We start from the raw sequence: 14,125 nt of genomic DNA on the forward strand, positions 1-14,125 counted from the left end.
TAGATACAGACATAGGATCAGACAGACAGACAGACATACAGACAGACATACAACAAACATATATACAGTATAACAAACTATATGGAGCTGGTCTAGATACAGCTGTCAGGTATACACATAGATAGATACAGACAGACAGACAGACAGACAGAGGAACAGACAGACAGACATACAACAAACATATGCAGTATAACAAACTATATGGAGCTGGTCTAGATACAGCTGTCAGGTATACACATAGATAGATACAGACATAGGATCAGACAGACAGACAGACATACAGACAGACATACAGACAGACATACAACAAACATATATGCAGTATAACAAACTATATGGAGCTGGTCTAGATACAGCTGTCAGGTATACAGATACATAGATACAGACCTAGGAACAGACAGACAAACATACATACAACAAACATATATGCAGTATAACAAACTATATGGAGCTGGTTAGATACAGCTGTCAGGTATACACATAGATAGATACAGACATAGGAACAGACAGACAGACAACAAACATATATGGAGCTGGTCTAGATACAGCTGTCAGGTATACAGACATAGGGACAGACAGACATACAACAAACATATATGCAGTATAACAAACTATATGGAGCTGGTCTAGATACAGCTGTCAGGTATACAGATAGATAGATACAGACAGAGGGACAGACAGACATACAACAAACATATATGCAGTATAACAAACTATATGGAGCTGGTCTAGATACAGCTGTCGTATATATAATTATACAGATAGATAGATACAGACAGAGGAAAAGACAGAGAGAACAAACATACTGACGTTAAGTAGATTGATAGAAAACCATAAATAAATAGATAATTAAAAGATTAGAAAGAATGATGAAAGATGATTTTTTTGTTGATATTTTCCATTGATATTTTTGATGGACATAAAAATGGACAAAGTTGCATCTTATGTCATAAAACGTGATCGGTTACGTTGTAACTTATAAATAATTCATACAACTTATAGAACTTACTAATGTAGTTTTAAAGGAAACTCAAGGATTACTTTTCTTTTGGGAACTTTCCTCATGGGAGGTGGATGTACTCTCCCTTAAAATAGTTGTAAACCTTACCTTTAACTATTAGTAGCTTCTTGTAAACATGAACCTTATCGATCCAGCGGATAGCGAGATCTTAATCTACACACAGTCACAGACAGACATTTTGTTACTTTTAACTACGGATAATAAAATGTATAATAATTGGAGTTCAACATCGGTTTCAATTTGCCTTTTAAATTTGAAGTCAAAGAGGCTCTCTTTAAATAGGACAACTAAATATATCTTTGACTACCATCTATCTGTGTGTATTTTCAATTGTCATAAGAATTTTGCCCGTATATCAATAGGTATTTTATCAAACAATTCTTCAAAACAATTGGGGTCGGGTGTTTTTACTTTTCTGCTAAATTTACCTATTTTGTAAAACTGACCAAGAATTTTGGGGACATTAGACTGTCAATTATACAGGTTCCCAAAGTTTTATTAATCAATCGTCGGCTTCAAACCTTTGGGTACTTTAAATAAATCTTGATTGGTTGGTTCAAACTAGCAGTGACTAAGCTTTCCAAGAAATAATTTTAAACTAAAATTAGGGTTATTTTGTTTATCATTATTGGGGATAGAAATCAATTTATCGTGAATTGTAATATAACTTAATGTTTAGGTTAATAACATTAGCCGGATAAAATAGCAGCAGTTTTATTACAAACCGACAACATATTGCTATTGATTACTAATTTTTACCCAACTTTTGCTAAATTGTAAGCACACACAAACAATTGTCTTTTCTTCTTTGATGCAAAAGCCCTCTTATTTCGTCAATGCTTTGTCGGACAATTTTTAATAATGTTTTGGATCAGCGATAATTCATCTAATAAACAAAAATCTAACAGAAAAAAATTTAATCTAGAGATCTTAAGAGATAAGACACTAGACGACAAATTAATGTATCCACCCAATTAGAATAAACAATATTATTCTTACTATAAATTAAAATGTACTGGTGGAAATGTTTACAAAATAAAGCAAGATTTTTATACGCCCCCAATGTTTTAAGCAAATAAATGAAAAAAAGTGATTTTCGGGTAAAAAGATAAAAATAAGATACAAATGTTCCTTTATTCTCTTTTACAAAACCCTTCTTATTCTTTCTGTTTTTCATTATAATTGTCATTGCTCTTTTAAAGTCAAAAGATATGACTTATTGTTCCTATGTAGTACGTTTGGCAATGCCAATTTTTTGGCTTTGCTTAAGCGTTGCATTTCCAAAAGCTAAGTTTTTTTCTGTCCCAGTTCCACTATATGTAGAACTAGTGGCTACGCCCCTAGAGACCTCTAGGAGCACAAAGGGTAATAGGTTGATCTTCAATCATAGGGAAAAAAATAAAAATAAAAATGTGGGGGGAGGTTTTTTCAAAGGAAGATTACACATGGGATAGTGGAGGTACCATCCCCCAAAATAGCTATAAAACTTTATATGACCTATAAGAAGCTTTAATGCAAAGGAGAATCCATATCAGTCCAGCGGTTAGCGAGATCTTAATGTACAGACATACAAACATTGTGTTACTTATAAATAATCATTTTTAAAAAATTGCCTGCACCATTCTTATACTTTTTTTATAATACCTTGTTAAACGTAATGTATTCTGTTTTTTTATCTATTAATGAAAAAGTTATAACACAAAAACTTGTATAAAACCCATATTGACAAATAATTGAGCTACCCCTATGGTATTATACTATTGTGATAAAAGTTTTTATCATAAAAGTTATAAAATATATCCATGTAAAAACTTATGTCTTCCAATTCTTTATGGTTGGCATACAGAACCACAAAAAAACTATTTTATTGAAATTGTTTTAAACTTATGAATGATACTGTTGGTATAACATGCAGGAAGGGAGGGTACATTGGGATGTTTCTCATTCGTTGGTTTAACAACTTTGGGGACTTTTATTGAATTTTCACTGGTTAGTTCATTAAGTTTAGTGTCCAAACGTTTCAACCACTAATTATAATCTACAGAAGGAGTAAATTTGTGTATCATAATTAAGTACATCAATTTATCGGCCATTGTCTTGTCACAATAGAACCCTTTTGATAAAGTTATATTCAAACCTAAAAATTCTATAAATTTGTCTTTTTTGACTATTGAAGTCTACAAAAATAATATTTTTCCATTTAGTTTTACGTTTTTGTAAGTATGCCAATAAAAGAATATATATGAGGTGAACTGAAATTAGTTTCCGAATGTGAACACATTTTCCTAGGTGTTTCCCAATCCTATCTCAATATTTGCTACTAGCTAAAAAACCTTCAAACTTCGATAAAAAAAAAATCAAAATTTGAAAAATTAAAACTTTGAATGTATAAATCGTTAATACATTCAAATTTTGATTTTTTTTGAAGTTTGAAGGTTTTTTAGCTAGTAGCAAATATTAAGATAGGATTGGGAAACACCTAGGAAAATGTGTTCACATTCGGAAACTAATTTCAGTTCATCATATATGATGAATTATAGAGCGGGCTAAAAAGAGGAACAAAAAGAAATATTATTGACTTCAAGATCAGATTAAGGATTTATGTTTTTGTCTCTGGCACAAAAGTCGAGGATTTTTAGGCTTTGATTCGTGGATTTTTGTTTAAATCTACTATATGAGTCAGCGCCAAGTCAGCCCGTAATTCTATTTCTTCGGCTGCTATTGAATAGACATCATGTGCACTTCTAGTCTATACACCGCTTTGTCCGTCTGTCGGTCGGACATGCTTCAAATGACACAAATCATCAAAAATCCAGGATAAAATAACATAAAAATTTTCTGTAGTTTGTATTATTGTTTAATATATGATTCAATACTTGTATCTATATTAGATCATTCTTGTAACATAGGGCAGGGGTCAGTAAAGAGAAAATAGGGTAGAAAAAAGTTTCAGAGATTCAGAGAGAGAGGGTACAATGGGCTGTTTAATACACTAGTCCCCAAAGTTTTTAATAACGTTATCTTATGCGTTGGCTTAACCACTTTGGGAACCTATTATAAATTTTGATTGGTTGCTTCATTAAGTTGAGTGTTAAAACGTTTCAACCACTAATTTTACAGAAGAAATCTACAGAAGTGGTAATTAAGTGTATCGTCATTGGGGATGAATATCAATTTATCGGCCATTGTCTTATCCCTTTAGATCCCTGGGACAGATAAACCATCTGTATTTGATTTCTTTGTCAATAATAATTCTATTTATTATATTCTTTCTTCTTATTGTTTTTTCTTAATATCTTAATTTTTTCAGTATGGCTTCGAAACCATTTAATATCCGCTGGATTAGAACCGGTTCTCAGCCATACTGAAAAAATCATGTACAGCATATTAAAACACTCAGTCACTCGGGGTTAACAAATCTGGTTTTAATATTATAATTTTTCATTTTAATATCGGCGGAAAGCTGTCTAAAATACGATGCGATAAATAACTATTATCTATTCATCAAAGAATCTGTAGATTTATCAGATTAATCAAGACATAATTCATGATATAATCTTTCCATCGCACTATCTATCTTTATTTCTATCTTTTAATATATCTATCCAACTATCATTTATATATCTAACTATTTTGTAACAGAATAATAGATATATCTGGTTATATCTATCCAATTTTCTATCCATGAAAATACCCATCTATTTATTAATTAATCTTTTCGTCTATTTTCACGAGGATAGATGATTTATTTGACCAGTCAAGTCTTTATTAATGCATCTATCTACACATCTATTTGTCTCTATCATCCATAAATGACCTATCTATCTATATATCTATTTATTAATTTATCATCCATCAATAATTAATCTATCTATCTATTTTGTAGGAGGATAGATGATTTATCTGACCAGTCAAGTCTTAATTCTAGATATGGACATCATCCGTAAGTAACATTTATATACTTCATAAAAGATTGGGAAAAATATCCTAAAAACAAGAACGGTTACATCTCATAGATACGAATCTATTTTAAATTATAAGCAAAATATACGGTAAACTATAGAGCTAGATAAAAAAGAATTTAATCATATTTCTGACATCTTATAAATTTATTTTTGTCTATGTCCATGCAATTAATACGCCAAAACATTTATAAAACTTTGTATAAATTTTTTTTTAGCTATATCATAAACAATAATAGAACTATAGACAGCTCATCAGCAGAATTTATTAATTAGATATTTGTAATTTACATGTTAAATAAGAATTAGGTTTCCTTGCTCTATCTTTACCTCTGTACTCTATTGCCTCAAAAATACTATATAATACGAGACAGACTTCTAGAACTAATAAGTCTATTATCAATATGTTGTTTATAGCAAAACTAATTCTTTATTTGGCATTGATGAATTTTTGCCGTCATGTACTAATTTTTTTTGTTATTTAAAGTTTAGATAAGCAATAAATTTGTTAGGATTTTAATATATTGATAGATAAATGGCAGATAATCGCCAAATCAATGAAATAGATAAAATTATAAACTATTATAGTTTGAGGCTCTTTATAGTGCCTATAAAAATGACGTCATACAATACAAATGACCAAAGATGGGCCAATACACAGACTAAAATACCAATGGCAGGCCAGTATACATTTAAATTGACCAATGGTATGCAAATATGGCGTCATTGTTTATAGGAACTATAAAAAGCTTCTCATAGGTTTAGGAAACATTTTATGCTTTCATGAAATCAGACAATAAAACAATTTGATTCTGGTTAAATAGTAGCTGCGCTACTATTAAGCACAACTAAAAATATTATCTAAATCCTTAATTCATATGACAATCCATCTAGAATGTGTATAGCCATATTATAAACGCCATAAAACACAAAATTGCGGATTACATTGCAATGTGCAAAACTAGATTTGCTACAATTTTGGGATATAAGGAGAAGAATATTAAAAAATGTTTTATTAAAAGCAAGGCTATTCTATAATTTCAAACGTAATTGTTAATTTAATCATTTTTATATTAAAGAACGGAGAGCTACCATTTTTTGTTGTTGAAATTTTCATGAAAAAAGGACACCAAGTATTCGCTTTTTATATTTGGAATTTTGAAAACGGCTTATGCTCCCCCTGCGGAGTGAAAACGGCTTGTTTATAAGAATAAATTAGGATTTTTAACCATCTTCTTTTCTCTGAGTATATATAAATATATTGTGTTAATTCCGTAGAGGGATATATTATATATTATAGGGTTATGAGATGTGCCATTTACAATACTGTAGCATTTATTTTATGTGAAATAATTTTGGTGCGAAGCAACTTGTTGAGTCTTAGGCGTTTGTCCGACGGTTTGTAATTTTGACGTCGAAAAATTGGATGCATTGTATCGACTTACAACTTTACTATCGACATACAATTTTACTAGTGCCTGCGGCCCTGGATCTAGTGTCTTTGAATTGGAAGGAGTAGGAAGGGCAGAAAAATAACCTAAAACCTAACTTAGATATAAAAATTGAATTGCCTAAAAACATCCAGATACTTATAAGAAGCTTCCATAAAATGGAGAACTCAATAGGTTCAGTAGTTCTTAAGCTACAGACAAAAAGCCTTACTACTTTATATGGATATTTTTGGCGCGAAGTCACTCCTTATATTACAAGCATTGGACTATCGGTATGTGATTTTGACGTCAAAAATTTATAATAATGAAACGGGTTTGAATAACATTGACTCTTGAGATTATAAGTTTAGCTTCAGAATTCGAATTTTTAAAGTTTCAAATTTAAAGAACGACTCTAACAAACCTTTTCCTGTTTAGTATTCTCGAGCTGCGGAAGGAGAAATCTCGTGATGCGGCCAGGTCCCGCCGCGGAAAGGAAAACTACGAATTCTACGAGCTTGCAAAGATGCTGCCCCTACCAGGAGCAATCACCTCACAGGTTTTTTGCCATTATTTGACTTTTGACCCATAAAGACAAAGGACCTTCAACAAGTAGTTTTGACTTTAAAGTGACATTTGACAACAACAAAAACTTTAAAGGGATAAAGATAAGTACTACTAAAAATTAAATTTGGTCCAAAAAAATTATGCTTTCACTATATATCAAAATTAAAATATTTAAAGAAAAATGCTTTAGCATGCCTGTTGGATCATGGAGAAAAAAAAACAGCAGGTTTAATCGTAATTTCACAGTATTTTTTCTCCTATTTATAGCCCCTGCGAGGGGGTTCTAACTATGCGGGGACATTTTCCTAACCCTGCGGGAAATCTCTATCATCTACCTAACCTAATCTAAAATAACCTATCAAAAGCTACTGTGTACATACGACGAAACCCGCTACTTTGTTTTCTTTCCACGATCTTGCTTTTTTTCTTATTTACATGACAAAAGACTTAAAACAATATAATTATGTATCAGAATAAATTGTGCTTAACAAATGTTTAATTTCAGTGGGATAAAGCTTCTGTAGAAGCTCTTATATCCCAGGTGTGACCTTTGACATATTACTTTTAAAATTAAATTTTTTCTTTCTTTTATAATTTTTACTTTTTTGGGAAATAGAGCATATCTATAGTATGATTTTTATTATTAAAATGAAAAAATCCTCTAATGAAAACATCCAGTAATGTAAATGATAATCTTTCTAGAGGTGTTTAAAAGGTTGGGAGGTTTATTTAATTTATTCCATAAAAATAAAGGGTAAGCAACCCTTTACCCCCCCCCCCCTGAGGATTCTCATTTGTCTAGAGAAGGTTTTAGTCCATTTTTAAAAAATACTATCATTATAATTCCTGTAGGATAGTTTTTTTTATTTACTTCAAGATGTTGGATATTAATTGGACATTAAACAATTTTAAATATTTTTTTTCAGTTGGACAAAGCGTCCATAGTCCGGTTAACCATCGCCTACCTACGGTTACGTGACTTTGCCAACCACGGCGAGCCACCATGGAATAGGGATGGACGCTTTGACGGAAAATCAACCATGAAACGTAAGTCTTCAATATGTAAGTTATACAATTTAGGTAAAAAATCCATATTTTCAACACAAAAAATCTTCCAAAATTTTAGGATTCCCTTGCAATATTGTACAACTATACCAGTTAAAAGCGAACTTCTCGATCTTCGTATGATATTTTTTGTAAAATTGTAATGCACGCAAAATAAAGAATACATATATTCGGGCAGAGCTTTAACAATAATCCGTTTATAAAAGTAACAGGATTTGTGTCTGTCTGTCTAACCACTTAACTGATTTGGTTCTCTTTTTACTGAAGTTTTTTAGAAGGTTTATAACTTTTTTTATGAGATAAAAAGTGTACCATCATCCTCCTAAGTAAGATCGCCCCTAAAAAAGTGACTCCTTCCTAATTTATGCCTTTTCAAACTACAATTTCAAACTACATTCCACCTTTCCACCTCAAATGCCCAAAGAGGCCTATAGGGAAATAGCCGCTAAGATATTTTGCAAAATGTGCTAGTCGCATATAAAAATTACACAATGGTGATAATATATTGAGAGGCGAGGGTAAAGGTAGTAATTCAATCAGTCCATACTCACTCCTTTGAACATTTAGATATAGAGCTTTAAGCATTGGAAAAAATACGTATAGTGTTATCATTTTAACATTTATCAGCATTATATAACCTTTAAAACATTGATATCAAAAATTGTAAGAAATTTTAATTACAAAAACTCTCCCAATTGAAGATCTAAATATTCCTTATATATGATGAATGACTAAAAAAAGTTTTTAATACATTTTAAAGGAGTATATATATATTTACGATAGCAAATAAAACTTTATTTATTCCATTATTATGTACTGTGAAATTTAATAAATGTTTTATTTCGATAGTAAAAATGTAATTTTTCAGCTTCAGCCCTACGCAGAGGAGTTTTAGGGTCTAGTCTAGCTATAGACATGTTTGAGGTACATATTTTCTTTATATTTTATTTTTATTTTTTAAAAGTCCATTTTAATGTCTGTAAAAGCTTATATGCGGTAGATTTATTTCAAAATTGGTCCGCTTTTTCAAAATAGATGGCTTTCTATCACTCTCATTAGATATCCAACAACCTAAATGTCTATCTATCCAGGAGCACGATGGTATATCCATTAGATGGCTTTGCTATATTTCTATCTATATCAAATTATATCCAACTATTCATTTATATATCTATCCAGGATCACGATTGGTATATGACAATTAGATCATTAGATGGCTTTGGTATCTTTCTATCTATTTTATTTGAAATCTATCTAGGAGCACGAGGGCACCCACATCTTACAGTCACTGGATGGCTTTGCTATCTCTCTAGCCGCTGATGGAAGATTTTTATACATATCAGAAACTGTCTCTATCTACTTAGGTTTATCACAGGTCAGGCCTTTGTAATTTTAGTAGTGTAACTATTCTATAAACCAACTACTGTAAATTTTCTTTTGTAGCCTAGGGTTTTTACAAGCCTTACATAGATATAATGGATGTCTGAGGAAACTTTTATTTCTAGGCTAGCTCAAGGAAATTAATAAGACTTGGCACAATATCTTTTTGTTTGGAAAAACAGCTACTCTAAAGCTAGTTGTTGTCAGTTAGCCCAATAGACAATCACTAAAATATCAACGGTTTTTCACTCATTACCATAAGATTTTTTATGATTAAATTGCCGTTTATTTTATTCTTATGTGAAGTACAATTGTTGCTGCGCTTCTCATGGTCCTAATTGTCAATGCCATTGCCGAATTTAAAATAGAAATATTCTTAACAATTAGGTCGAGCTGTCGGGAAGCAGTATATTCGACTATGTGCACCAGTCAGACCACCAAGAGCTGGCGGACCAGCTGGGAGTCACCCTCGCGGGGCCTGGCGACCACAGCCCTCATCCCGGGGAGGAGGGGGGGTCGGGCACTTCAGGGGCCGGTCCAGCCCCCCCAATTCCCGATGGTAAGCCTTGTAAGTGGTGAGCTAACCTTATTAATACATTAACCTTCCAGGGCAAAGTAGAATTATTTCATAATCTATGTATTTAATAGAAAAACACCAACATTTTTCACTTTAAAAATGGATGTTTTAAAAGGCACCCTTTTTTCATTTCATTCGCACAAAGGTACCAAAAAATTGAACCTGGTTTTGCATGTAAAATGGTAAAAGGGTAAAAAAATGTAACATGATAATTTTACAAATAAATATTATTATAAGGTGTTGGTTTTCTCACTACTATCTATTTTCTATCTTTACTAGTAGTTAAATTAAACTTTTAAAAAGAGACTATTGGAGAAATTTACTTTTTAAAATAAAATATTAATCTATTAAAATGAATATATTTCTCTAATACTCTCTTAATATGTAGACCTTTATTTCTAAAAAAAAATGCTAAGTTAAGCATTTTTTTGAACAAAAAAAGCTATTTTCTTTATCTTCTCATTAATATACTAATTTCTAACTAACAATTCTAACCTATTCTATTAAAATTAGTATTTTAATTAAAATAGTGAAAAATATGTAATTTTGACTTTGGCAAATCAGTCGACGAAATGCGTAATTTAAAACACGAGGAAATAAAAATCGTCAAAAAAAAATCTGCTAAAATCCTCCAAGAATTAAATTTGTCCCTTGAGATTAGAAGCATATATATATATCCCCTTTCTATTGTAACATTTATTCCTGCAATGGTAATTTCGTAGCTTTGTACAGGAATAGTTATTTCTCGTATCGTATTATAAACGGCTTTCCGCGGATATAGAATGTACAATTATAAGATTAAAACTAGTTTTTTTAGCCCCGAGGTGCTGGAGGCACCGGCTAAAAAAAACTGGTTTTAATCTTATGATTGTACATTTCTATATTCGTAGAAAACTGGATATAATACGATGCTAGACATAGTTTTTTCGTATGGATGAGAACCGGTTCCTATCCACCGGATTCGAATGAATACGAGAAAATTAATTCCATAATTAGCCCAGCAATAACAAGCTACAAGACTATAATAGTTATTTATCGCATTGTTTTTTAGATAGTTTTACGCGAATATTACAACGAAAAATTATAAAACTGGTTTTTATTCTAAGATTTTTGGTTTGTTAATATTTGGAAAATTGTCTATAATAATATGTTATACGTGATTTTTCAAGATGGCTGAGAACCATTTCTAATCCAGCGGATATAAATCGGTTTTTAAGCTATACCGGAATATCAATTAAAAATTTTGAAAAAGAAAAAATAAATTTTTTTCAATGCTTTTAAAATTCCAGACAATTTTCGTTGTATCCATCAAACAGCAAGTATTTGGAGGGAGGGAGGGGACATAGCCCTGTTATTTTCAATAATCCAAAGTTTTATAATAATCTTTTTATAGTCGTTGTATTAACATTTTTGGGGACTTTTATAAAATTTGGAATGTCAAAATGTTTCAACAACAACTTATAATCTACAGATTGAGTAATTCTGTTTATCATCATTGGAGATGTACATCAACTTATCGGCCATTGTCTTATCCCTGTAGGTCCCTGAAGTATCTGACAATATCTATCAAGTTTAAATTGTACGACCCAACTTTTGACATGGAATTATTCATGTTAGGCTTCAAACTTTTTAATGTTCCTCTCAATGGCTTTAGAAATAGTTTGGTTGAACCATAAAAAAGTCTAATTCAACATTGTTAATGCAGGATTATTTCTTTATTCTCAATAATGTACATTTTTTATTAAACCTTTTTTTTGTTGACTTATAGAATGCAACTAATTTTCTATTGATTTTTTTAGGATTGTCAAAACAGTGAAATAATAGTTATTGATCGCATTGTATTATAGACAGCTTTCCGCAAATACCAAAAATAAATCTAAGATTAAAACCAGTTTGATAAGCCCCGAGAGGCTAAAAGCCCGGGCTAATAAACTGGTATTATTTGTGATTTTTATTTTAATATTCGTTGAACATTGTCTGTAATACGATGCTATACTTGATTTTCAGTGTGGCTGATAACTGAGTTGGATTCTTAAAAAATTGCCCCACTAATCGCTTAGTGAGGCAAAATTGTTTTCGTAAAAAATCCACCAAAATCAAATAAAAAATCTACAAAAATTAAACAAAATCATAGAACGGTTATTAACATAAGATTTTATTTAATTTTTGTAGATTTTTTATGTGATTTTGAAGGATTTTTCACGAAAAATTTTTCCCCACTAAGCGATTAGTGGGGCAAATTTTTTTAAAGAATCTACCTCTGTTCTAATCCATCCAGAAATTAATTGGTTTAGAAGCCATACTGGAAAAAAATTATCAATTATCTTTTTTTTACTAAGCGCACATTCTCTACAACTAATAATTTCAGTATGTTATCCTGTGACGAGCCTGATGTGCAACAAGAGAGAGGATAACAAGAGTGGAAAGGCTTGCTATGAAAGAGCTTTTTGTATTAGGAAAGATCATCTTTGTTAAACTTATTATATGTTATAGAAATACTTAGTTATTTTAGAAGATTATACCAAGAAAATAAACAAACTTAAAGTACAAGAATAGAGTCAAATAACTGTATGTTCACGGGCTGTGCCGACTGGGTCTTTTAATATTAGCCAATTGCACCGGAAATATTAACACAGCCAAATCGCTACAAAAGAGCAGAAAGCAATTTGCTAGCAAACGAAAAGATACCCACCACTGGAACCAGTTAGTTGTCTGGATTTTACATCTACATTTATACATTTATTAAAGAAACTTAAATTAGAATTATTAATAAATAAAAAGATGATTTTCATTTTAACAGGATGAAATCAACATTAACCAAACGAGGTTGTCATTTTAAGGTTAGTGAAATTAGTTTAAAATTTGAAATAGTAAGACAATTGTAAGAATATAGTAAAAAATCTTGGCCTATAGACAGGCAAATCATTTTTTTTATGAACAACTTGGAATAGATATGCACATAGGCGTCCAAGGGGGGGGTAATGGGCCATTTGGCACCCCCAAACGATTTTGGGGGTGCCGTAGGCACCCCCAAATTTTTTTGAACAATACCCCCCACCAAAAAAAAATTACCCCTACCTTGGGGGTGCCGTAGGCACCCCCAACGATTTTGGAGGGGGTATTTACCCCCCCCAAACCATTTTGGGGGGGGTAATTACCCCCCCCAAAATAAATGTTCTTTAAAAAATTTTTTTTGGGGGGGGTATTTACCCCCCCCCAAATTGAATGTTCTTAAAAAAAAAAATTTACTGAAAATTTTTTTTGGGGGGGGGATAAGTAATCCCCGCTCCCCCCCCCCTAAACCATCCCGGGGATCTATGATGTAATTGTAAAGCACTGAAGATTCCATAAAATAGATACCTAACTAAATTAAATATTTCATTAAATAATGAAAAAGAATTTCTATAGGCGATTTCTTTTGGGAGGATGTCAGGGTGTCTCAAAACTAGTTATAAAACTTACCAGGACCTATAAGACGCTTCACTTTAAAGTATAATCATATTGGTTTATTGGTTAGTGAGTTAATTATTGTATTTTTATGTTCTAAAGAATGAGATACTACTATATATTTGAATAGTAGTGGCGCCCTTAGCATCTAAGAACTCGTGTTTTCTAAAGGGTAAAAAGGGAGGAGAAAAATAGCCTAAAACCACTCAAAGGATTGACCTATAATAGTGTGGAACCATCATGGGATCTATGTGAAGCTTTCCTAAAAAGGAGAACTCAGTATTAAAAGTAATGAAATCTGAAGCTATAGTCAAATAAACCTTACTTACTACTTTATGTTATAGGATAGTACTTATTAACTTAATAGATTAGGTAGGTGCTTTTTTTACATAATTAAATTACCCCCCCCAAAAATTTTACCCCCCGGGTAAATTAGTTTGGGGGGGGTAATTACCCCCCCCAACAGATTTGGGGGGAGTATTTACCCCCCCCAACAGACTTTAGGGGGGGTAATTACCCCCCCCCAATAAAATTTTACCCCCGGGGTAAAAATTTTGGGGGGGGTAAAAAAAAATTTCGGCGCGCTTCGCGCGCCATTTTACCCCCCCCAAACACGAATTACCCCCCCCCCTAAAATTTTTTACCCCCCCCCAAAAAAAAGCTTGGACGCCCCTGG

The 14,125-nt window shown here is 31.8% G+C and overlaps 1 protein-coding gene across 4 annotated transcripts in view; it reads left to right on the forward strand.

Annotated features, from left to right (window-relative positions):
• LOC145328878 (neuronal PAS domain-containing protein 3-like) overlaps nt 1–14,125 on the forward strand; it is a 55,246-nt gene that overhangs the window by 22,264 nt on the left and 18,857 nt on the right. Inside the window, exons 4-12 of one of the 4 annotated variants that reach the window (XM_080172799.1) lie at nt 4,908–4,964; nt 6,852–6,972; nt 7,486–7,521; nt 7,907–8,042; nt 8,914–8,969; nt 9,304–9,420; nt 9,813–9,984; nt 12,371–12,456; nt 12,801–12,842. In XM_080172799.1, coding sequence (XP_080028925.1) covers nt 4,908–4,964; nt 6,852–6,972; nt 7,486–7,521; nt 7,907–8,042; nt 8,914–8,969; nt 9,304–9,420; nt 9,813–9,984; nt 12,371–12,456; nt 12,801–12,842 — 823 coding nt within the window. The remainder of the gene's footprint in view (nt 1–4,907; nt 4,965–6,851; nt 6,973–7,485; nt 7,522–7,906; nt 8,043–8,913; nt 8,970–9,303; nt 9,421–9,812; nt 9,985–12,370; nt 12,457–12,800; nt 12,843–14,125) is intronic. The other 3 variants (XM_080172800.1, XM_080172801.1, XM_080172802.1) reach the window with 3 other exon arrangements.

Source organism: Acartia tonsa, chromosome 9, assembly GCF_053477335.1.
Source record: "Acartia tonsa isolate MP-2025a chromosome 9, ASM5347733v1, whole genome shotgun sequence".
Lineage (NCBI taxonomy): Eukaryota > Metazoa > Arthropoda > Copepoda > Calanoida > Acartiidae > Acartia > Acartia tonsa.